Source organism: Sprattus sprattus, assembly GCF_963457725.1.
Source record: "Sprattus sprattus genome assembly, chromosome: 17".
Taxonomy (NCBI): domain Eukaryota; kingdom Metazoa; phylum Chordata; class Actinopteri; order Clupeiformes; family Clupeidae; genus Sprattus; species Sprattus sprattus.
This window is the reverse complement of record NC_137915.1, coordinates 23,631,579-23,658,614: the sequence shown is the minus strand read 5'-3', so window position 1 is coordinate 23,658,614 and position 27,036 is coordinate 23,631,579. Positions and strand designations below refer to the sequence as shown.

General features: G+C 42.9%; 1 protein-coding gene across 1 annotated transcript in view; it reads right to left on the bottom strand.

The window, feature by feature from the left end:
• Positions 1-10,655: 10,655 nt before the first annotated feature.
• The window catches only part of LOC308378557 (cadherin-12-like), a gene marked incomplete at both ends in the record, with an annotated part of 67,100 nt that continues 50,719 nt past the window's right edge, over positions 10,656-27,036 (bottom strand). Inside the window, 4 exons of the mRNA XM_080855498.1 lie at positions 10,656-11,332; positions 16,001-16,252; positions 18,532-18,649; positions 24,714-24,835. Of these exons, the coding sequence (XP_080711624.1) occupies positions 10,656-11,332; positions 16,001-16,252; positions 18,532-18,649; positions 24,714-24,835 (1,169 nt within the window). The remainder of the gene's footprint in view (positions 11,333-16,000; positions 16,253-18,531; positions 18,650-24,713; positions 24,836-27,036) is intronic.

Sequence of the window (27,036 nt, the reverse complement as noted above, 5' to 3'; positions counted from 1 at the left end):
CAGTTGTAAAAAATAATCACATTTCCTACAGATTGAATACAACAGGCAGATGCAAAATAACTATAATGATGCAAGGCTATAGCCTGTGTGTGCAGCAGCTTCAGCAGACCTGTTATTACAATCAGAGACTGCAGGTGACTACTGCATAATCCTGAGTGAAATCATAATGTAGGAAGTATGAGAATCAAAATGGACCAGTATACTTTAATTCACTGCTGTTGTGCTGGTGCTGTAAGCAGCAAATTATATTGTCTCACCACACACACACACACGCACACACAGGTAGCGGACACAAATGCAGGTTTTGGCATGTACATTCAGGTAGACACCGAACGAACAAACACAAAGCTACGCCTCTAAAAATATAAGGTTAAATCTGTATATTATGTGTCATTATAAATATTTTATTTATAATATACCAATACAACAACAAAATAAAAATATGCAGATTGGCATTAGCAGATCCCCTCTCCTTTAGCTTGCTTGCATGCATGCGTCCCTAATGGACTATATAAGATATAAAGTAACTAAGCCAAGAGAGACACCTTATTATATGTGCTCTTACCCAAAGACAAGCTTAGTGGAGGAGTTCAAATGTGCCTTGTTGGCTCATTACTGTAAAACATATTCTGTCTGATGTTAAACTAATTTGACCAAGGGTTGCTACCCGTTGAAGACATAGCTAGGTTTTAAAAGCATTAGTGTGTTTGTTTCAGAATAAACAAGTCAAGGTAAACTCTTTGTTGGTTCATGACAGGGAAAATATAATTTCATTTTCTGCGAAAGGGGCAGAAAAGTGGACACCGGGCACATCCAAACTCTCCTGGCAAATGGTACAAAGAGCGGGATTGGTGATTGCTGTCCGTCTGGTTCCACAGTGTATTGTTGTGACTTGTGTGACTATTATTGGGTGCCCATGGTGACCAGGGTTTGTATCCCATTTTATTCCCTTACCCTAATCTGGGATCATAATCCCATGGGGCTCTCCCAGACGCAACCCCTTCCCTGACCCTAACCCAGGTTTGCACTCCCTAAGGGGGTTACCACTAGCCTGACGATGTCATACTCATAATTCTAGTCAGAATATGAGTCTGAGACCGAACCATTGGGCTGTTATTATGGGGCGTGTTTCAACGAACCAGGAAAGAAAATTCCTCTTCGCTGAATTGGATACCTAGAACCAATCAGAGCAATGTAGTGTTACCATCTGTCAGATTAAACTTTTACCTGATCCCGTAGGAAGGACGGCAAAAACATCTTTTCAATCGACAAATGCCTTGATCGCGTTTCTCTGTTCCTCTTTCAAAATGAATGCGCTGTCAATATATGTTGAGATATGCCTGCTCACGTTACTTAATTAGCACTCAAGGCTAGAAGCTACCATTTGTTTCAATGTTTTTTTTGGCCAACGCGTTAGCATAACCTATCAATAATGGTCTAGAGTGCTTTAGTTAGGACCTACAATCCTTGGCAACACTCGTTTTGCGTATACACAACTAACCGAGTCAATGTAGACATAAAAAAAAGTCGTGTAGATAGCTTAAATCATATAAAATATGTCCCACTAAGCTCCAGAGACGGCGCCATCTTTGTTCAATGTATATTCCGGTATATTCTATCTATATCTGTCCATCAACGTATAAAGCCCGCCCTTACAATTTGATTGGTTTAGATTGCTTTCTCAACTTTTCTGAAATGTTAAATCTCTCCCAACTAGCTCGACTCCAGACTGAATCTCCCAGACCAAACATTTTGTGGGCGAGTTCAGGCTGGTATCCAGGCTAGGTTACCACCCCAACCCTCTTACGGTGGATAGCCTGTGGTATGCCATAGTATAATGAGATTGATGTTGAGATGATTAAGCAGTGCATCGTTCAGACATGGAGATATATGCATGCAAAACCTTTTCGAGGTATCTTGACTTGTATCTGTTGTAGTCCCTGATATTGACATCTTTTAACCTGTTGTGAGCATGGAGGCGGGCTGGTTCTGGGACGCCAAACCCCACTGCCTAATTCAATGAAACTCTGATGAAAGAAGGTGTCCTCTTGACGACCCCAGTGAAATGCTCACAAAGGCGTCTTTGCTGTTGTTGTGGTTGATACGTTTTGTTCAGTACTGGTATGATGGTTGTAGTGCACCCTGATATGATACTTAGTCTATATTTCTGGGTATGAGTGCTTCTGTGTGTCAGTGAGAGGTTGGGAATTGAATAAAGATTTTTTTTCTACAGGGACTGAAAGAAGCATATACATCCACAATAGGGTGCACCAATCATATAACCAGTAAACATGATGTAGGGTGGAACACAGTTGGTTTGTGTGCTTATGTGTGTGTGTACGTGTGTGAGTGTTTATTGCGGCGGATTGCGGCAAGTCGAGTGCCACCTCTGCTCTCTCAAGCGCAGTTCATTATCTGTGGCGGCACCCTCATTTCGCACCGCCGCCTGGCTTTTTCCCAGTGTTTCCCTCTCAGACCTGTGTGCTCTCTCAGTCAAGGCTCTGAACCTCCCTGAGCGTAGTGGGGAGCTGACGATCGATAGGGAGCTGTCTGAGTAACGAAGAGAGCTCTCAGAGAGCCGAATGGGAGGGGAGAGAGAGAGAGAGAGAGAGGGAGGGAAAAAATGAAAAACTTCTCACAGGCTACAAATGAAAGTGCCAAAGCTATTCAGCCGTGTGTCCTTGGGTGTCGTGAGGTCTTTGCCCGTTGTGTTTTATCTGCCTTTAAAGGGAGAGGCATTCAGAGGCACATCGGTTCCTCTAGGGTTGACCGCGCCGCTAGTTTTACAGCCGCCATGAATGATCACACATACAATCACAGACACACACACACAAACAGACACACTAATATGTATGTGCATACACAGCTGACACACACACACACACACACACACACATGCACGGCATACACACACACATACATACGTCATAGCAGCTATCCACTTTGTCATGATTACGTTTGTCTCCAACCAAAGAAGAGAATAAAAAAAAGGTAAGCTTGGTGTTGTACTTTTGCGTGTACATTATAGTGCAGAACACTCAGTGGCATGACAAAATTTTCATTCATCAGATTTGTTCACTACATACGCAGAAATACAACTAGATACGCACATCACAAACTGACAAAAACACGTACACACACACACACACACACACACACGTCAACATCAGCACATACGTACACTCACATATGGTGATTCACAGACACATGTTCATGAAAGTGGACTACACAGTACTGTGCATATGCACAGATGTCTTCAAAATATAGAAGTGCGCTGTTTGTGTGCGGGTAATAGACTTCCCATGCTGGCGGGCAGACAGGAAGTGAGGCAGGGGCGCTTCAGAACACAGAAACAGGGGAGCTATCACGTCGCCAAGGCAATAAAGGAACCATAAAGAAAGTGTTTGAACAGGGCCTCGGCATGCTGGGATAGCTTTGTTAGTTGGCGGCTCCCAGGTGCCACATATTCAAAAAGCGTAATTATGAATTCATTGTGTGCTGAAAAAGCTCCTGTGCACATAATCGGAAATAAATTTCCCCGGGTTGCTATAACACAGGGTGTTTGGAGGAAGTGATTGTGAATAAGATTGACTAAGGCTTTTGCTTTCACTCACAATCTACTTACTACAAAGTAAAATGGTGTTAATGGAGTTAGTCATTCACAGGGTAAAATAGGATTGACTGCGTTGACTGGTAGTTAATTACACAGACAGGCGAACAGGCCTCAACACACACGTATCACAGTATGCACAAACTGATTTAGGAAGAGAAGCTTTTTATGTTTGTGGTTTTCACCTCTTTCTTCCTGTGTTCAAATCAAGGGTCCCACGTAGCTCATATTGATGCGAGTGCAGGGAAGCATTGACTGATGAAATCCTGCAGGGGATGGGGAGGGTATCCAAGGAGCAAATTTATATTTTAATATACCACCCCTTCCCCTTCAGTTGAACAGAATCAAACTGCTCAGTGCACTTAATCATCAGCTCCTCAGGCTGAAAGGCACACTGCTCTGGAAAGGGTACTGAGAGAGCAGCCAGCTCTTGGGTTGTTCCCAGCCAGCAGAGCCTGGGTTGATCTGGCCCGAATCCGGCCCAGGTCCAGGCCAGATCTGTGCCGGCTTTTCCCCAGACTGAGCTGCTGCTATCAGGGGTGTAGAAAGTTGAACGGAGTGGCCTATAAATGAATGAATGAAAAAAAAAGAAAAAGCTTGAAGTGGCTCTTCTCCTTCGTGGTGGCCAGATGGATTGCTTTAATTTCCACGTTAGTGCAGGGATGGCCGTGATCAAATGAGATCAACTCCATGCCGTGGTTTGAGATGACGCACGCAATGTTGCCACAGCGATCTGCGGTGCTGCTGGTCCCACACTGACGTACTGCTAAGCTAACTGATGTCCTGCTGGGGGCTGGAGGCTGTATGTGGGTGCAGATTTGTGTGTGCAATCATGTTTGTCTGTGTGCGCATGTAGGAATGGGGTGAGGTTGATGAGGTTGAGGATGAGATGAATGTGAGCTCTTACAGTTATAGTTCTGGTTAACCAGCTCATCAGGTCAGTATAAATATATATGCATCAGGTAGATTGCTGGAAATATTTGGTAGTTTGTTGCTTTCCACGGACGGCGCTTCTCCTAAGATCTCTCAACATTTCTATGAACTGGTGGATGTGTAAATTATAAAAATGAGATCAGACCCCAGCCATCAGGTTGAATGTTTGAATGTCTTAACTATGCAGAATCAATGCTTCCTGTTGAAAAGGTTAAAGGTTGCGGTATTGTCATGAACCTAACAGCTGGTTTGTTTGTGAGTGTGTGTGTGTTGAAGGAAGGCTGTTGTTATCACAGCATTGATTGTCATATTGATTCAGAAACAGGAATGCACGACTTATACATAAGCTAACGGCAGGTCAGGCTTTGAGCCGCACAGCCAATTACCCTCATGTCACAAAGGCAAATTTTCATGTCATGTCCTCTTTTGTTTCGTCGTTGTCGTCTTTACTTTAATCTGTTTTGGGCATGCATTTCTTGTATTTTACTATTATAGTAATTTTGTTTGTCGATTGCATGGACTTAACCAAGTATATTTTAATCACGCAAAACCCTCAGTAGGTCAGTCGCCCAGTATTTAGAGTCCTCAGGCACGTGTTAGTAGTCCTCTGTCGTGGACCAGCACACTCACTGCCTCTCTGAGATCCTCTTAGTGAGCATCTCGCTCCGGCTCCACAGCCTCCCCGCCGCTCTGCAGCACAATTAAATGCCAGACCCAGGTGAGTCCCGGTGAGTCCCGGTGATTCGGAGCGAATCACACACCCCTCATCGCCACCTCCCCGCTTTTCTCTTCTTCTCTCCTTGCTAAGGTGAACTCAAGAGATGAGAAACGACTCCTGTGATTGGGTCGCAGCAAACACATCCGTACGCTGTTTACGAGGCAGCGAGCTTGGCAGACCTCTCCCTCCTCCCTCCTGTCCTCCCCTTGTGTTTGTGCTCACGCTTTGATACCGACTGCCCCAGCAGCGGAGAGCATTTCCATTCTCTGGCCCATGGGCTTTCAAATTATTTCCATCATGCGTTGAGATCATTAAAAGAGCATTTGATTCATTAGAGAGCGGTAACAGAGGATATGAGGCACGATGATGTAAAATGATGATTCTGAGAAATGATTAATCATACTTGACTCTAATTGCATGTTCACACACGCACGCACACACACACACACTCTCTCTCTTGCTCACACAGGCACACACAACTCAGACTCAAAGATAGAAATAGGTTTAGGAAGAGATGCACAATATATTTCACAAATATTTCATAGTGTGTGTCAGTTTGTGACACACAGGCAAGCATGCCCATGTATAACTTTAAATGTATATATGTATAGACCATTCAAACATCAAACATTTTAATGTGATGACCTAGATATATGTGCATGGATGTATGGAAACTCCAAATACTCGAGAGATGGACACAAATGCACTGAAGCAGACTATCAGAAATCAAAGAGAGAGAGAGAAAGAGAAGGAGAGAGAGGGAGAGAGGGAGAGGGTGGAAAAGCAGCTTCTATTTGATGTCAGAGTCCTGTGATTTTCTCGGTAATGGCTTTTGATCTGCCATCCTCATAGCAGACTGAACTGTCTCTTCTGAGGGACACTCACCCCAGTACACTCTCAGCACCACGCTCACACTCGCACACCTACATACACACATGCACACACCTTCACACACACTCTCGAACTCCACCTACGCACTCACACTCTCACACCTACACATACACATGCGCACACCTTCACACACACATTCGCACACCTACACACACTCACACACCCACACCCTGCACAAGTCCAACCACACAGACACTCACACACAACATACAATATCATACAGTATAGTACTATCTTTTTCTGTATTTGTTTATAGTCAAACTTGTTTGTGGTAGGTTTAAACAAAAAACTTGTCCAGTACCTAAGTCTAATCCATACTAGAAGCAGTGATTGGATACGATTAGTTAACCCTGAGTGGATAAAACTGCATCTCGTCCATGTCATTACTGAACATCCCAGACACCATTTAGAGTCTGCTGATGGGAGGCCAGGGACTGCAGCATTGTGAAAGTTTTCTCAAGTTAAGCTTCAAGTTAAGCCCTGTTTTGTCTGTGTGTGTGTGTGTGTGTGTGTGTGTGTGTGTGTGTGTGTGTGTTTGTGTGTGTGCGTGTGTGTCTGAATGTGTGTGTGTGTGTGAGATGTAATTAGAGCAGCAGTCTGGTGAGCTCAGGGCCACGAGACAGAAGGCCGTCAGGAGAGTCGTTAGGTGCATTAGTGGTGACAGCCGTGCCTCCATATTCATACATGCCCTCCCATCCAGCCTGTAGCCACACACAAATGCTAAGCCTACCACGGACCCAGCAAACACCAGCAAATGCACACACACACACACACACACACACACACACACACACGCAAGCACACACACACACAAGCACACACACACACACACATACACACACACACACACACAAACCCACCAACACACACACACACGGCTCAAATGCACACAGAGACAGAAATGCACAAAAATGCACATCCGCAGGGGCATACTCTCTCTAACACAATCACACAATCCCTCTCTCTCTCACTGATTTTTTGCCAGGGACTACCTGTCAGAGGCTGCAGGTGTGTGTTTGCATTTGAGCACATGTGTGTTTTATTCTCTGTGTCATTTTGTGTGAGTATGTGTGAGAGTTGGCCTACAGTCCAAGTGATTACTAAATCAGTTGTGACATATTCTAATTACATTTGGCTGAAAAGCATAGGGTCTGGAGAAAGCTGCCATCATTCTGTTATTATTATCACTATCGCTGCGTAATGATATGCACCACAATTTGAAAAATTGCTAAATGTGACTCAAGGCACATACAGTATAGTTTCTGTGTTGCTGATGCTTGTGTTTTGCACTTGTACAAGTTTGTATTGCTGGTATAATTCGGTATTTCGATAATGTTCAGAGGGCGAGGTATAGACAAAACAGTACTGTGTTTAGACAGTAATAGGTTGTATAACCAGTACGAGCCTTTTGGTGTTTGCTAGTCAAAAGTGTCTACACACATAGCACTGGGCTAAAGGCAATAGACCCTATGGTCTACACACACAACACTGGGCTAAAGGCAATAGACCCTATGGTCTACACACACAACACTGGGCTAAAGGCAATAAACCCTATGGTCTACACAAATAGCACTGGGCTAAAGGCAATAGACCCTATGATCTACACACAGGGTTTGTGATCTCCTGTAATAGTAAATCATGTGATCTGTTGGTTGGCTGTAAATCATATGATCTACAGAAAGAGTAATATCGCATAATGAAGCCAGAGGGTCCTAAAAGCCTGTAATAGTAAATCTCAGATGATGATATGATATAGTGGGCCATACTATACGATTCCTGAGGATCCTAAAAGCTTTGGGCCTCATTGTTTGGGTTTTGTGACTTGCACGAAAGAAAATGTTTGTGCGTGTGTGTGTGTACTCTGTGTGTAAATGATTTGTGTAGCCTGCGGCATTGTGTGAGTGAGAAGGCCCAACGTCTCAGTGGTATCATTGGGTTCCAGTTATTTGCCCTCTGTTGGTAAGATTAACAGATGTCGGGTGCAGGCGTAAGCAAACGCACACATTTGTGTGTGTATGTGTAACTGGGAGTTAAAAATCCCTTCTACTGTATGAGTCACTTTACATAAACATTAGTGCTGTCAAACGATTAAAATATTTAATCGCGATTAATCGCATTTTTTTCATAGTTAACTCAAAATTAATCGCGATTAATTGCAAATTTATTAATCGCAAATTTGTATCTATTCTAAATCTCCCTTCAATCATTTTTAGTTTTTTATGCTCTTATCAACATGGAAAAGTGGATTGGCTTGCTAAATGCAATGGTTTATTTTATTGGGCGGTACAAAATAAAATTAGAAAGTGCACATTTCAGATAAACAAGGACTTAGCCTATAGTGCAGTTAAACCATGGCTTAATATTTTCTTTTTTTCAAGTTTCCTGTGAACATAGAAGTCAGGCCTCTTATTTCAAAAACAATTAACCGTTACAGTTAGGTTACCAATAAAAGGTAAGCCTACTACTTCTGTGCTTTCAGCCAGCTGCCTGTTGACATTTTCAGACAACAGTGAAGCTCGCTTTTTTTGCACAACACAACTTTTAAAGGTAAACGTTCTATTCAGAAGCTTTTTATCATCCATTTCGCCGTATCGCGCTCACCATTCACTCAAACGTAACGTTAGCCTACTACACAGTTTGGGAAGGCAAAAAGAACGTTAATCTAAAAAAATATATATATTATTTGATATATATATATATTTTTTTTTACAATGCGTTAATCGCGCGATAAAAAAAATTACGGCGTTAAAATGGGCTTGCGTTAACGCCGTTAATAACGCGTTAAACTGACAGCACTAATAAACATACACAGACACTGAACCTAATCTGCCTAGCAAACAAACACACACACACACACATACCTTACAGCTGCTAACAGTTGGTCTGTGCCTCCTCGGAGTGGACGCAGATTCAGATCAGAGAAACACGGCCAAGAAGTCGAGCTCACAGGCCAGAGGTCTTTGTCCATGCACAAACAAACACAAACACATATACCACACTCGCACACACTTACATTAGTGTGCTAACAGTTGGTCTGTGCCTCCTTAGAGTGGTCTCAAGGCGGATGCAGACTCTGCCAAAAAGCTGCTGGTCTCTCTTTACACACACACACACACCGACACACCGACACACACACACACACACACACATACACACACACACACACACACTCAGACACACACAAACACACACACACACACACACATATATATATATATATAAATACAAGGGTATTTAATCAGTGTATGGGGATCTAAAGTTGAGGCTTTGGACTCCGCTCCATGTAGTGGATGAAATAAACAGCCCAAATCCCTACTCTGTCTCATATTATGATCTCAGTGTGGGAGCACAGCTACTGGGGTTCTCCACACGAACAAGCTAGCGGGGAGAAAAACAGAGTCCAGGTAATACTAGCCATTTTGTGGTGTTTATTTTACCAAAAAAAAAACGTGTATTTATTACATGACTCAACCATAGTATTTTGTTTAGCCCTAAATTGATTTTTTACAACAAGTACAAGTCTATACAGATGCCCTATCTGCACGGGGCACTCAAATAATTACAAAATCCTCAAGTGTCTTCAAAAAAATAAGAAATACACATCTGATCTGGGATTGAGATAAATAGATAAATATGCAAACGAATCAACAAACAAACAAATGTTTAAACTCAACCAATCAGTTGAACCAATAAATAAATAGAATCATAAATACCATTCAAAAATATCTTTGGCCAATCGTGGGCCACACATCATTTTTTTTCCTTTCCCTGAACCCTTGTGTGTGTCAGCGTGTTACCTAATCTGCCAACGCGCTACAGCGTTAGCTTGCTAACGGTACTGTGCAGCTACATCTCTGTGGTCTACCATCCTGTAGGGTTCTGGAAGTGACAAAACCAAAACAGCTACCATGAATACCATGAAAATAATAATAAAAAAGCTTACTAACTCCATTGAGGCACTTTTTTAAGGATTTTGGAGAGAAAAAAAAAACACATTGCATTTCCTGTGGTAGGGTGTCTCCTTCCTCAAACAGTGACAAGAGAACCAAAGTTGAATACCTAAAACTGGAAACATTCACTCTGAGATCACCGACTACGTTGTCTTCCTAATTTCTCTCTCTGTCCTCTCCCTTCAGATTCAGCCATTTTAAAACTGCCACCATCACCGCAAGGCAGCGAGAAGGAGAACAGGGAGAAGGGGGAGGGGGGAGACAGGTGAAAAAATCAGCACAAATAAAATCTGAGGATTCAGTCAAGACCTCCTCAAAATAGCAAAAAAGTCACGATAGCTGTATGAAAGAAAAAAAAGAAAAGGTCTGGAGGAAACAGAGGAGCAACAAGAACTCAGCTATCCACTGTAACAAGTTAGTCTGAGTACGTTCTCCAACGCAGTCTGGTGTTGACCTCAACGGGTTCCTGACGGGTTCCGCACCGTTGTTTCGTCGTTTGTGTTTATCAGAGTGTTTTGTTCTTGATCTCTTCTCTGCTGTCCGTCTGTTGACATCAGTGTTGTTTGTTCTCCTTTGTCGCCGCCCTGGTGGCAGACGAAGATGTGGCCGTGGAGGTGGCTGCTGACGTAAGGTCGTGCTGGCTCTCCGAGCGCTCGCTGAAGATCCCGGCGAGGGTGCGGAAGCGTGGCCCCCATTCGCTGAGGTACTCGTAGTCCTCGTCGGCCTCGCCTCCGCCTCCACCCACGCCACCGTCCCTGGTCAGCGACTGGATGGAGCTGAGCGACTCAGCCACAGAACCCTCGCCCTCATAGGCGTAGGTGGCCAGCGAGTCGTACGGCGGCGCAGAGACGTCTGCGTCATGCTGCTGCAGCCGCTGCTGGAGGAAGCCGCGGATGTCATCCGTGTCATGGGACGACAGCGGGGTGATGGGCGCACGGATGATGGTGGGGGTGGCGGCGACGGCGACGGCAGCCGCAGAGCAGGTGGTGGCGGTCGGGTGCGGGACCAGGCCGGGCTCGGGCCGGATGTCGCGGCGTAGCTGGTTGCCGTTGTTGTTGTCGACGGCTTTGACGGGGTTGCGCAACGTGCCCATGTCAAAGGCGTGCGTGTCCTCCTCGCCACCGCCCTCATCGTCGTAGTGGATGACGTTGTCCCGCACGTCCTCTTTGGACGTCATCAGCGTTTCCTTCTCCTTCTGCCGACGCACCCCGACATACAGCACCACCATTACTAAGATGGAGAAACAGAGAGAGACATACAGCACCACCATTACTGAGGTGGAAAAAACAGGGAGCGAGATGTACAGCACCACCATTACTGAGATGGAGAAACAGGGAGAGAGAAAGAGAGAGAGAGAGAGAGAGAGAGAGAGAGAGAGAGAGAGAGATATCAACACTATGTATAATGGTCTTTCTTTTAATTAACTGGCTTTCGGTACTAGTCATTCACTTCATATCTACAGCCTCATATAATATGATTGCCGGTTGTAAGTAGCAACTTCACTCAGCGAGTATATATACTTTTCAATAAACAGTGTTCTCATGTTACTGGTTTAGGAGACTGCAATGGATTTAATTAAATGCGGCGTATTATAAAATAGTTTGGCACTAGCATGTCGCCATCTTTTGAACCAGGTGTGTGTGGACCTTGTTAGCACCCACAGCTCTTATGTTCTTTCAGACCACATTTGACTTGATTTGACACTCAGGTCATATTATCTTGGATTAATGCCAGAGGTTTCATCACCACAGGCTAAGAAGCATACTGATGTAAAAGAATAGAAAGAGTTAGAAGATGAAAGTTAACAAGATGGAAATGATGGGAAACCCAGCTGGAGAGAGTCTGTGAAAGTTTGAGCTTTGTTCTTTTGCTATGACTATGCTGTCAGCTAAGACACCTGGAGTAACACTTTACTTGAAGCCTGGGTCTTAAGATTGAAATAATAACACCATACATAATTTACGGGCAATGATTTGGCGGTCATGTTACCATTATTGGGATCTGTCATAACAGCTTTGAGGGACAGATCAGATCAGCGCCGCAGAAAGCACACGCTGTGTATTATCATAATATATTGAATGTAGTGAACCTGTCAACGCATTCCCCTGCCTTCATTTTGTCCCACACCCCTCCCACAAATGTATACACAAAAGTCAGAGAAGTGCAACTTGTCACTCTGGGCTTAGTCAACTGACATTAGTCAGTTAATTCATGCTGGTCACTGGCACTTGACATACTTTCATCGCCATTAAACAAAAACAGAGATTTGCTCCCAGTACAGAATAATTTGAAACTACTGGATTAAATCAACAAGCCTCTTCTTCCTCTCCTCCATTTTGAGGTAGCAGCTACCTCAAGGGACCAGGCAGAGTTTTACCAGCCTAATTCAAAAACACATTCCTCTTTTTCACTAGGGTTACACTTTTTAGACAGTCCCTAAGGTCTTAGCACCTGGCTAGGAGCATTTCAATTAATGTATGGTTACTCACACAAGCACACACACACACACACACACACACATACAAGCACAAGCACACACACAAACACACACACACACACACACACACACACACACACACACACTGAGACACACACACTGCAGCTGGTGAGGAGCCCTTGAGTTAATGTATGATTTCTCATACGCAAGTTCTGCTCAGGGCAGAATCAGCTGCTAGCCTCACTACGGTCTTCAAGGAACAGTCATCTGCCAAACACACACACACACACACACACAAACACACACACACACACACACACACATCTGTGCATACACAAACAGCAACACAAACAGCAGGTGCCGTGGACAAGTAGGTGCCAAGAGATTTGGTCCAGACAGAGGGCATTTACAGAAACATCCAAGAATAAATGACGTAAATTGCATTATTTATAAGCGTGAAATAGAATGATGGTAAATGCATGTGTACGCATGAGTGTAAACAAACTCATGTATGTGTGCAAGAACATGCATTCTGCTTTGGCTTCATTGGAGCACTGGTGCCCCCTGGTGGAAAGAGTCTGTAATGCAGTCAATTTGGGTTTGACTACCATGTTTTGTTTTATTTTGTGACACTGAAAATCCTGATAAAATCCATTAAGGTAAGGTAACGTGATGTGGGTTTAGTGATGTGTGATTAGCGATGTGTGATTGCTGATGCCTGCCCAGACGAGCGAGGTGTCTGGACTGTGTGTGCAGACCAGGAGAACTGGGTCAGGCTAACAAATGAAGCCCAGTTGGGACTTCAGCGTGAGATTCTCACTGTTGGCCTCTTCATAAGGACACGCCGACACCGCCACAGCAGCAGAGGTGACAGTCTACTGCCCTCACTCCCCAAACACACCCGCAAACACACACACAAACACACACACTCACACCTACCACTTGTCAGACACACCTATACTGACACTAACACACACAGACAAATACACGTGCGCGCACGCACGCACGCACGCACGCACACACACACACTCACTCACTCTCTCTCTTTCACACATAGACACAGACAGAAACACACATCTCTCATGTTACACATGCTGCCACATACACACACCTCTGCAGGCACACACATAAACACACACACACACATATGTGAGTGCATGCAGCCTCTCACCAGGCTCATTCACACCTTCAAAACCCATCTTGCTCTTTGGGAGTGTTTCCCAACACTGGCTCTTTACGACCTGGCAAGCCTCAGAATATACCTCTGAAGCCTCTGAATATAACCGTGCAAAAAGTAGTTCTGTCTAGACATCCGAGTCTTTTCTCTTCTGTCCGAACTGACATTCAACACTCAACACTCACACTTCAACATTCAATACTCCACACCCTGTGCCTACAGATTCTATCAGAACCATCTCAACAGCAAGAAAAAAACATAAACTTCACTTGCTTCATGGACCATTCCATTCCATTAAACATGCAGTGTATGGTCCTGCTGCTACATGAAAGCGGAAAGTCAAACAGAATGCTAGTCCGATCAGAAGCTGTGGTAACGAGCCTATAAAACCCTACTCATTCATCTCCTACCCCTTCATGCAGATGAGGCTGTGGCTTGGAGACGTGTGTATGTGCATGAGTGTGTGTGTGTGTGTGTGTGTGTGTGTGTGTGCGTGTGTGAGGATGTGACCTTGAGAGGGGCACATTGGTGGTAAAAGTGAGTGAGATGGCCCTCTTTTTATGGAGCCTGTTACAGGATGCCCATCCGACGCTCATATCCAGCTCCTCATCACAAGCTGGGTAATTAAACCTGCCTCAGAAGGGTCCGGAAAAGCTCCTCATAAATTTCAAGCACTGGCCTGTTTTTTCTTTTCTTTTCTTTTTTTTTTAAAGGGGGGCTTTTTCCCAGTGCTGATTGAAGAGAGCAGACTTCATAATGAAGTGTAAGCACTGCATTAAAGAGCTCCCAGAATGCATCTCTCTACCGCAACCCCCCAATCAACCCCCTACTGTTACCTATTAAAAAAAAGTTTTACTTCAATTAAATTTCATTCATTTTATCGTTCAGGTCATATTACAATTTCAACTGCTCACTTACCCTCTTATCCGAAAGCAAACGGAACATATTAGGCACTTACCACATCATGCGGCATGGAAATATCTTAATGCTTGTGAGGTTGCAGTTCGAGTAAACTTCATGGCCAATTTTGCTTAAAGTAGCAATAATAGGTTGAGTATATCTAAAGCATCCTATTTTATGCATGTAAGCCTGTGTTGACCTGAGAACAACAGTGAACACACTAGAATTCGCTGAGCTATCATCTCTTTCCCCTCTCTCTCATTCTACAGTGATCCCTATTTAATCATTATTCCAGATGCCCTGAAGCTTTCTATGCATGGCTAGGTTAAGTCACTCATAATGGCATATAAAAAACTGCTCAAATATTGCAGGCGTAATGAGGTACTGTCATGCTAGGATTATCCAATTTACATTCAGCACATGAAGGCTTGTAATAGCATTGTTAATTCTACACGATGTGTCAGGAGTTTAATGCAGCTTATTGACATTAGTCCTGTCCATATTCCTGTTTTAAACTTGTTCATCAGTGCTGTGGTTATACCAATACCATGCAATACCATGTAGAAATGCATCGCTAGCTGATAGGTCAGCTGCCAGAAGATGTGTGATGTCCATTTGTGTTGTCCATCAAAGATGACTCAAATAAACCATCAGGCAAGAGATTAAAAGGCCTCTCATTTTTTGGGGGGACCACCGCTTTTGCTGGGCCACAATTTTCCTTTTTCTGGACAGTTTTGATCCGCCCTCTTTGCCCTCTTGTTGGATTTATCGACGTTTTCGAGGCTTTCCTAGACGGATTATGTTTGCTTGGACATAGCTCAAGGTCTGGGTGATTGATCTCCTCCTCCACAACGGGCCGGCCAATAGTTGGGTGCCCTTTAAAAGTCTTTTTGGCGTCTCATAAAACTACATCAAACAGTTATAGCTTGATTTTTGGCCTAACGCTGAACTCAGTCACTACTTGTGCCGCTCCATCAGTTACTATGTGGTTTGGGTGGCTGGAAAGTCAAACTTTCATTTATTCTTTGCAGTTGGCAAAGCACGGCAAGTTATTTCAGAAGAAGTTGAGACCCTACTGTAGGTCTTTAAATTATGTCTTAATGGCCCTTTGAACAGATAAATTGTTTTATGAAAAAATGGCCAGGTGGGAATGCAGAAGAATATGGCTCATCATGACAAGGGCAGATGAGGGTCAGATGTGTGTGTGTGTAGGAAAGTGTGCTCCAGCAAATACCTGCATTTGTGTGTGGGTGTGTGTGTATCTGATTCTGCTCACTTGTTGTGTGACTATGTTGTGTGTGTGTGGCCTGTATATGGGAAATTGTGTAGATGTGTGCATGCATATGTGAGTGTCCCTGTGTGTATGAGTTTGTGTGTGTCTCACCCAGTAGTATGATGATGCACAGTAAGATGGCGATAAGGGCTCCGGTGCTCAGGCCTACGGGCAGGAAGAGCGCCTCAGCATTGCAGGTGAGCAGCGAGCCGTCCGAGTCGCACACACACACTCGTACCGCCAGCGTGCCCGTGCTGCTCATAGCCCGGTAGCCGCTGTCCGAGATCACCACCGCAACCTCGTAGAACTCCTGAGCCCGCCGGCGAAACCCTCCGTGCAGTGTGACGATACCGGCTGTGTTGTCTACACGATGGGTGAGAGGGGAAAAAGAACACAATGATCAATAGGTTTAAAGTTTTGGATTATTTCCTGCACACGAGAACTCTTTTTGAGGAGCCTTAACAACCTTGCAGTTCTGAGCAGCAACCGAAACAGCTGCGTTCAGCATTCCATGTATGCCGTCTCTATTCCCCCTGTTCAAGTCCTGCCATTCAGTACGGAGCAGAACTGAGAAGACTATTTTAGTAATACCGACGCAATTGAGCCTTGCACAAATGCTGTGCCATTGTAACAAAAAAACACCTCATTCAAATCACTTTTTTCACTGCTGTTAGCTTGTAGTGATGACAGGAATTGCAATGAAGTGCCCTACTGCTGCCTTTCCTGTCCTATACTATGTGTCTTGCCTATTCAAGAGACGCCATTTTTATGTGAAAAACTTGAAACGCACCTTAGCCTGTTAAAAAAAAAGGCCCATCTGAGTCACAGGTACTTTGTTTTGCTTCCTGACGACTGACTGACAATGTTTATGAGGTCCTGGTGCAACCATTGGTTAAAATGACTCATATGTATTCATTGAAGACTACGAATGTTTCTGGGGTGAAGGTATTTGGCAGAATATGGAAAGGTTAACTAGAAAAAAGTCGATTTAGCTGCAGTGTGTGTGTGTGTGTGTGTGTCTGAACGTGTCTAATAATTATGTATCACAACAAGTTCCGTAGTCTTCAAGGCCTCTGCTTTGTGTGTGTGAACACGTGAGGGCTTATATGTGTGTTTTGAGTACGGTTTTAAGGTCAGTGGTCATGGTGATGTTGATGAGTTCTGTCAGGATTTCTTTTGTATTCTACAGGTTAGGACTCAAAACCAAACAGAAAGGTGTGGCTGTGTGTTCTGACTTTTTTCTTATTGCTGATGGGTATATGTGTGAGTGTGTGTGCCTGCCTGCCTGCCTCAGTCCACCTCTCACCTGTCTCCCTGTATTATCTGTAATTGGTAAAGGCGATGGGAAGAGGTCCAGAGGGGTGTGTGTGTGTATAAATGAGTGTGTGTGTGTGTGTGTGTATGTGCGCCTGTCTTTGTGTGTCAGATGCATGAATATGAATGTGTGTGTATGTGTGCGTGTGTGTGTGTGTGTGTGTGTGTGTGTGTGTGTGTGTGTGTGTGTCTGCGTGTGTAAACCTGTTCACACCTTCAGAGAACAACTTTGGTCTCGTGGCGCTTGCCTGCGGAACCCACATCCCAGGGAAGCGATATATTTTTCATAAACAGGTTATTCTTTTTATGACTCTGGTGTTGGAATGAATGTTTCATGAGCCTCATCACACCTCATGTGGCGCCAGGTGAGGCACTGAGGGAACCCATGTCCTCTACCTGACCTGGGTGTCCTAGAAATCCTTCCAACCTTATCCCATCAGTAAGTATCTGGAGTAAAACAATAAAGTCACTAATTACAACTAAGATTCTGTGATCGTTTCTTTTGTCTGGGTAATTGAAGTATGCGCCGTAATAAATCAAGCTGTAATCCTTAAAAAGATGATAAGTGTTATGGAGATTAAGAGCACCGGTCAGGCAATATAATCTTATGGGAGTAATGAATCAAGTTGCAGGGACCTGACAACACATCCCGAGCTGAACCTCCCATTTCAGGCTGTCTGGGAATGTTGACATTTAGTGACGAAAAAAGAACATGCAAGTGAAGAAAACAGTTGAGGAATGGATGTGGAATTTGTGTGGAATGCAATAGTAACTACTTCCAATTTTTAAGGTTAGATTTGTATTCATCATAATGCCTTCTGTGTGTCCCAGTTATATAATTGTAATATTCAGGTTTAGAGCTGTGTAATCTGTCATTTGCTGGGTGGAAGAATATACGATTTGCTTGCCGGAAGTAATTCTAATTGATGATTGGTTAAGATCAGTCACCTGACCGGAACGGAAAACACCATACATTTGATTGGCTAATGCTTCTGAATGTTGCTGCTCCACATATGCAGAACGTGTCATTTTGTAAAAGATTAAACTCAGTGTGTGCCTGCTTTTCAAACCTGCATTACACTATAATGTTGAAATTACATGATTCAATAAATAAATATATTGCAACCATTTCATGTAACCTTAAACAATTTAATTTGAATAAGTTAAGTTGTGTCTGTTTAATGGAACCTAAATAAATGTTGTTAATTTAAAGAGAAATGGTCTGTTGAATTAACACATTTCATGTATGTGCAACAAGATGTCCACATTACGATTCAGTAAAACAAAATATTTTTTCAGCGTAGCAAAAGCACATAGACATGACTTACTCCCAAAGTCGCGCACTGTGAAGTTCCTGATCTCGTTCTCGTCCTGTGCTGCCTTGTAGGTGAACTTCTGTCCCGCTGGCGGCAGGTCGCGGTCCTTGGCACTGACCAGCTGGATCACCTGCACATGTTAATAAACGTCAGTCGGCTCAGTGGTCTCCTCTCTGCCGGAAAAATGATGTTTGGTTAAGCTTAGCTTAGCTTAAATGTGCTAGTGCTGTCATATTTCATCATGTTCAATATATGATTACAAATAAACAAATATGAATATGAATTGCACATAAAAATAAATAATTACACCCGCTAGCGAATACAGTTCTGCTGGTGAAATAGAAACCTAGTTTTGTAATTTTCTTGTCATATTTTTGTATATATGTTTTATATGTTTAGCATATGCTACGGTTCATTCAAATTCTACATACATGTGCCAAGCATCATTTACCATGCATTATACAGAGACAGCACAGATCTAAAGGCATTTACGCTGGAGGGCACATAACACATTGTTTTTTTAGATCGCCTCAAACCAGAGAACCACCTAGAAAAAAAATCACACCCCACAAAGCAGTAGCATAGCAGAGGATGTCACGTCTCAAATAAGTCCAAACGTAAAAACTCGCGCAGGGGGCAAAAACCTGCTAAACTTTCAATTTCCTTCTGCTGCATCTGAGCCACTGTTGCTATATGGAGTCATGAAGTATGAATTGTTCCAGCCGTGTCTAGGCTGTCTCCGAGGATGTATAATGGATATGAGCTTTACTGCCCAGATCTTATATCTGAGTTCATTTAAACGGCTATTTCCTCTACAAACACCACCATGGAACAGAAGCAAGGCCTCTGAAGACAAGCTCCACATGTGTGAACTTGTAACGATGTACAGTATGACTTGAATGTAGTTCTGTGTCCTGAATCGCAGCGCTTATATGTACATGATCCTACAGATTACCAGTAAAGCTTCTAATACTATTTGTACTGTACTGCACTGCCCTTATTCCATGGTAACTGCACCATTGAAGTACCATATAAAACACTGGGCAAAGATGCACAATAGCATTTGCTTTTAAAGCTTACCAGTGCAAGGTTTACATTTAGCAGTAGTGTGTATGTAACTGCAAGAAGTTGATGTACTGTTAAATACAGATCAAATTTGTAATAAAATCACTTACTAACTTAATTACAATGTAAGAGGGGACAGGTGAAGTCAAAGTTACTTTTCAGAGGAAAGAATATAAAGTTAAAACTGTTTTACCAGTACAACAGTACAACAGTACATAAATATCTACTTGTATTTACATATTTAGACCTGAGTTTAGGGTCAGTTTCAGTTTCAGTGTAGAATATCAATGTGCTGTTCGAACACATGTTATAGTTTACTTAACGTTATACTTACAGTGTTAAAAGTTAGAAACAGTTCAAAGATATTGCAAAGCTGAGATATGGTGAGATGTAGCCTTGTGCCTCAGAAACAGACCTCTCTGAGCAGATGTACACTTTTTTTTTCTGAATAATGCAGTTTAGGTCTCTTCATTTGATGTTTCCGTCAATAGGTTAAGACACTGGGGCTATGTGTGTTTTCTTTCTGTCCTTCAAGTTTAGTGCTATGATACGCTAGACAATTGTGAGGGAAGCTGATATGAATGATTTAAATGGCCTGGGGTGCACATGCCTGACACAGCAGGGAGATGGGGAAGCCAGGGTCAGAACTTTTAGCCCTGAAGAATGATTGAAGGCGAGGAGACAATAACACAAGAGTGTGGAGTGATCTAAGATGTTATGACAATGACTTCATGGATTATTGTAGATGCAACTCATACAGTAAAGGTAGCTGTCCGGGATTTTTTTGTATTGCAGTATTGCAAGTATTTTGAGTACAGAAATATGTTGTATTGTAATGTATTGTATTGTATTGTATTGTATATTAATTGTATTTGTTCATAGGTTGCAATGTTATTTGACCTTATAGCAGATTGTAATATTTTACCTTATAGCAGATTCATGACATTTGAAATATATTTGGAAAGGTATAATATGTTTAGACTTACATATGGAGATGCAGTATGAAAGTTGAAAGTTTTTCCTATTCATAGTTGGTCATAATGACTGCATATGCATTAAGGGTTGTTCATTGGTGATGATCAGCCTATCACTGAAAGGTTAGTTTATGTATGTTATGTTCAGGGTTGGGTCTGAATGTGCACTTAGGAAGAGAATGGGGAGAGGGGATATGGTGTCGCGGGGCTTATTGGCTTCCCACTAAGCGGTCTGGGTTGCATTAATGTGTTAATGATGTAAATGATTAGGTGGTGAAAACAGCTGTGACGCTTAATGTATTAGTCAATGTAAAGGATATTTTCTCAGGGATGGTATATTACTGTCTTGTTCTAATGATTTTGAACTAGTCAAACATCGTTTGGGACACCTGTAATTGAATGGTTAGACAAAAGGCATAAAATACAAATAAAAACAAACAAAAACAATACAATAAAAAACCTGTTGCACTGAGACAGCAAGAGTGCATTGTTTACAGAGTAAGTGCATTTGAGGCTCGTTTATTGAGAGACACACAATTAATTGTACTTCTTCTAATATTGCTCTAAAAATGTGCCTGCAGCTGTTTGCACATCTCTGAGTGATCGCCTCCAGTGTTGGCGCGGGTGTCTGTGTGTGTGGGGGGGGGGGGTGCGGGAGCGCGTATGGTCACACTCTGTGTTTACGATCCCCTCTAGTGGGCTCAGCTCATGTTTAATTCATTAATAGTTGCATTAATACGTTAAGAGTGTAATCCTTGTTTAGCAGATTTGTCGCTCCGCACTTTGTTCTTTTTTTTTCTCTTGTGTGTGTGTGCGTGTGCTTGTGCTTGTGTGTGTGTTTGGCAGAGGCTTCCTCTGGCAATTACGAGGTGTGAAAAAGCTCCCTGTTGGAGGGGAGTCATTCTAATTTACTTCTTGGATCTGACTAATATGCAAATAGTAATTTATAAAGCAATCTCACTGGAGGCAGATCACTTGGCAAGGCCAAAATTGTGTCTCCTGTATCTCTCACTCTAGCTCTCTCTCTCTGTATTCCCATCTTCTTCTCTTATCCTCTCTCTATCTCTCTCTGCCTTTTTTCACACACACTCACATCCACACACAAATACATACGCTCTAACACACACACCTAACACATACACATGCACACACACACACACACACACACACACACTGTAGCCATGTAGATGAAGTATTTGCCATCAAATAGAAATGTGAAGTTAAGAGAATTCCAAAATGCTGTCTGCAACTTTTTCTTATTTTCTTATTTATTATTCTGCTGGAACTGTGCCTCGCTTGGCATTACCGCCCTGCATCCCACCCCCAGTGAAGTGCTTCCAAATGAGCATATTGCCATGACCAGCCGAATGCATACAGAATGAATGAAAGTCAAACTGAGGCCTGCCTCCATCTTGGGACAACTTTTAAATATATTTACGCATTAATATTGTAGTAGAACTCCCCATGTTTATTCTGTGCATGTGTTGATATTTCCATGTCTTTTCTTTTTATGTAAAATGTATTTCAAAACTGACCAAATCAAATATTTCACCCTATTCTTATCTATTGCATAGTGTTTGACGCTTACCCCCGCTTCAGTGTATGTGTATATCTGGTAGTGTACATAATCTACTTGTGTGTGTGTGATTTTGTGCGTTTGTGTGTGTGTGTGTCAACATGGCTAAGCAGGTGTAGCTCCCACATGTCATGTGGTATGTCTGCAGGTATTTGCATTTCAAAATGATTAACAAGCTTGGCACGCGCTCACACACACACACACACACGCACATACACACACACACGTACACACACACACACACACACACGCACGCACACACACACACACACACACACACACACACACACACACACACACACAAACACACACACACACTCGCACCCGTACACACACACATTGTGAAAATCATCCACGCAGCAGGCTATTCAAACACACTCCATCTATCATGGCACCATCAAGGATTATTCCATAATTACATACTTTCACAACCAATCATATCAGATTATTAGGATCTTAGCGCATGTGCCGGAATCCCGGCTAATTACCCCATCCCACTTATCCTTTCTTATCTCCACCACACCCCATCAGCGCTCACGTCATACAGCACAGTTAAGAGGTCACCGGCAACGGAATGTGCTAAGGGAACCTGACATAGAGGGATGGGATATTACTGAAAGCACTAAGGCACGAACACATTCACACAAGGGGGAATCCTTGACATCATGGTAAGAGGCTGTCGCAGGGGAGGCCCGGATCTGTGATAGACCTTTGGATTTTCAGAGAAGAAAAGATAACCATGGTACTGAATCTACTGGGTAACCAGAACCTGATGGGAAATACCTTCATTTCTATATGCTGCTGCTGTGGGCTGAGACTCACTATATATCTCAAAGTAGAAGGCTTACTCTGACTCTCCCCTCGTTCTGATGACCGTGCTCTTGAAAGACTAGCATTCAAGTATCATTGACTCGGCACGTGCTTTTGCAGCTGTATGTGCTGCTTTACTGGAGTAGCTAATCTGTTTTTAGAAGGCAAGGCTGATTTCATGCTGGCCCGGCAGCTCTCCTGAGTGGCATGTAGCATGTGAGCAGAAATTATGATATATTGCACTATGATATGCAATAAACAGAACAGCATTGAATGTGTTTAGTCCTGCCTACGCTAGGGGTTTTGATCCACAAGAGCAGAAATCTTTTAGTCTTTTAGCAGACACTTTTATCCAAAGTGACATACAAAGGACAAAGCACTAACCCAGTATTGCCTGGTTTAAACCAGCGTCAGAGTATATTTGGCCCATGAGATATGGCTTTATAGCGCTGCTCCAGTAGGAGTGAAGCTACAACCTCTTAATTCAGAGGTCGGATCTGGGCCTATTGAAGCCATGTTCAGTGGAATAACTATACAAATAAAACGTGTTTGTTGGTTTGGACAATCTTTCTAACATTGCTAACAGCCAGTAGGCTGGTGCTTACATTAGGGTCATGTTTTCTGTCCTAACACCTCAAGCCTCGTACGTTTGCTACTATGGCAGGGTCAATTGCAGTCTCATATTTACTAACCTAGCCAGCAGTGCTAACAGCACGCTCGCTTTGGCTGGCCTGGCTAACAGCTTTAACAGAAGGCTCCCACTTGATGGCTTAGCTGCAGTGCTAACAGTGAGCTCATGTTTGCTAATGGGCTTATTTGTAGGCGCAGGTGGGCTTTGAAAGGTGCACTAGCGTGAACTGGCACAGCTTCCGAGAGCGCGTCCTGTAAAATGCATCTGCTTTGGCAGGCCCTGACTGCCGGGGATGGCTGTGTGTGTGTGTGTGTTGGAGGGGGTTGGGGGAATGGGGGACTCAGGCGGTGGTGAGACTGATAGGAACACAGATATGGAAAGATGGAAAGAGATGCATCGTGATGCATATCTGCCTCGGCTGTGAATGACAATCATCTTTCCCTCGCCTCCTCGTTCCACCTTCTCTTTGTGTTATGCAGACAGACACACACACACACACACACACACACACACACACACACACACACACACACACACACACACACACACACACATACACACACACGTAGGCATACACACACAGGTGCCTGTGAGGCTCAATCTCTGGCAGTAAATATGTAGCTGCTGGTTAGCTGTGGGAGATAGCAACCCTCGTGAGACAGCAGTTTCTGTGCCCAGTAGTTTCAGCACTGCAGACATATATTAACTTTCTGCATGACTCTCTCTCTCTTCCTTTCTCTCTCTCTCTCTTTCTCTTTCTCTCACACACACACACACACACACACACACACATACACCACCGGACACACACACACACACACACACACACACACACACACACACACACACACACACACACACACATAGACACACACACACACACACAGATACACTCTGTCTTTTTCTCTCGCTATCTATCTTTGTATAATTCTTTCTCTTTTCCTCTCAAGTTTCAGGTGGAAAACAGGTTCTATGTGTTTGAATGTGTTTGGTCCTGCAGTTCTTGCTTTCACTTACAATCATTACGAATAATTTATCTTTATGGATGTCTGTCTGCTTCTCTCTCTCTCGAAGCCTCATCATTAGTATTTACACCTGTCCTTTAGACATCCCTACATCCAATCAAAGTGAGACTTACCTGTCCTTCTTTTGCATTTTCACACACAAACGTCTCATAGGGCATTGCAAACTCAGGGGGGAACTCGTTGACATCGTTAACGTGAACTGTCACGGCTACCCTGCTGGTGAGCACTGGGTTATCTGTGGGCAGAGAAAAACAGAATCTCTATTATTTTACACCTGCTTGAGCTACGTCGTGTGTGTGACACACATCAAACATAGGGTGTGGGAACACAATACTTCTCTGCATGAAGATGCCACCCTTCCACTTCTTAGGATTCAGGAGGAGGTAGGAAGAATGAGCAAAGCAGAGAAAGTATAATCCAATGCTGACCTCTAGTGGTTAAAGAGAGGAATGCCTGATTGCATATTTGTTCTAGTCTATGCAAACAAACAGGACTCAACATCGACAAAATAAGTAATGCTATGAGAAAATTATCTATTAATTTATTAATAATGAGCTCAGCTACACTCAGATATCCAACCTAACTGCGCCTTTGAATGCTCTAAATTGTATTGCATGCTTGCTTGTGGGTATCTGATAAAAAGCATGCTGAATTTGCCATCTGATTAGTTTTAGTTTATCAGATATCTGTGTGTTTACAAGTTTGCTGCTGCCGGCATTCAGATTTTGAGCAAAAAAAAAGAACTTCTATTGGAAATGCAAGTTTTTGTTTGTGCAGTGTGGCATACCAATGGAGTCAGTTAAACAATTTTATCTTACACTATCTCTATTCTCAAATGTCAGCATTTTGTTGAACTGACCGATTGTTTTAGGTGAGCTTTACATTTAGAATAAACTGCATAATTTACTCCAGTACTAATAACAATAATATAGCCATGTGTAATATTCTGACTCCCCTGAATCATTGTTACTTGCACATTTCAGCACAGTCGCACTCTGTGTTAAAAAGAGGCACCCTTCACTACAGAGACCTTTGAAATTGTTGAGCTGCTTCGCTCTCAATTCTCTATACTTCTCTTTTCTGTCTCGCTCCATGTGTTTCATATTAATTTATTCTTTCCTTCCCTTCCTCCTTCTTTCTTTCCTTCCTTCCATCTCTCTCTCTCTCTCTCTCTCTCTCTCTCTCTCTCTCTCAGCCCATCGTGAGTGTTCTAAGCAGGGGAGATGTTATCTGGCGTTCCAGACCAGGAGGTCGTGTGAGGGATCTGTGAGTTGCCAATGCCCAGGGAGACGCCTAAAACCCTGCAGACCCACAGATGACCTTGGTAGTGAAAAGCAATTTCACTGCTGAAATAGGTGTGTGGGTGCACGTGTAAATACATTTGTGAGCATGTGTGTGTGTGTGTGTGTGTGTCCATGCATGTGTGTGTGCTGGTTGGGGGTGCCAATATTTCTTCATATTTGTACTTATGAGAGCGTATGTGGGTTACTTTATGTTTCTGCAATACTCTGTAGTTCCCCATGGAAATATCCACTGTGTTCGTAAAGTAATGTCTGTGACTGGGAGGTCTCAAGTTTACCATTAGTCACTATGAAAATAAATCCGTCTCTATCCCATGAATGTAAACCAGAGAGAGTATTACATTCTCCACTGGATGGCGCTCTAGCCTAAATAAAGATATTTCTTTAACTACTACTACTACTACAGCTTTAAATCAGTTAAAAGTTGCTTTGAAAGGTAAGAGTAAGAAGCTTTTACAGTGTGATGGATTCGCGATGTGATGCAATTTACTTGCATTTCATTCTAGGTTTATAGTCTGGTGACATTTACATATTGCATTCAGAGGGATATACCTCTGTGCTTAAGTTCAATACATACGTGGGTGCCAGCTCATTCAATGTCAATCATACATGTCTGTTACTCTTAAAAACTATTTAATACAGTACAATGTAATTTTAATCAAACACATATTACAACATGGCCTGCAAACTCTTATCAGAATGGTTATAAAAGACAAATGGGAAGAAGTGTTGCAGTCTAATGATCCATTATATGGGCAGAATTAAACTCCAACTATATTCGACATTTGTTGCTGATGATGTTTTACTGTGGAAGGACTCAAGCCATTGATTTAAATATTACAATTCATTATGAAGTGAATCCATAGTAGTACTTTACACGTACAACTTTATCTGCAATAGTACTTATGAGGCTTTGGCTGTATAGTACATAGATGAGCATCAGAGGTGAATAACACATTCGAAAAACTCTTGACACTGAATGCTAATACACTCTGAATACATTTGTAGCTAAATACAACTTTTTTTCAGCTAAAATGAGAGGAAAATCATGGAGACTGAAAAATAAGGTACAATTAGCTGAGGTTTTAAGGAACATGAAATTTCCTCTGAGGCAGGAATACTAATTTTAATACCA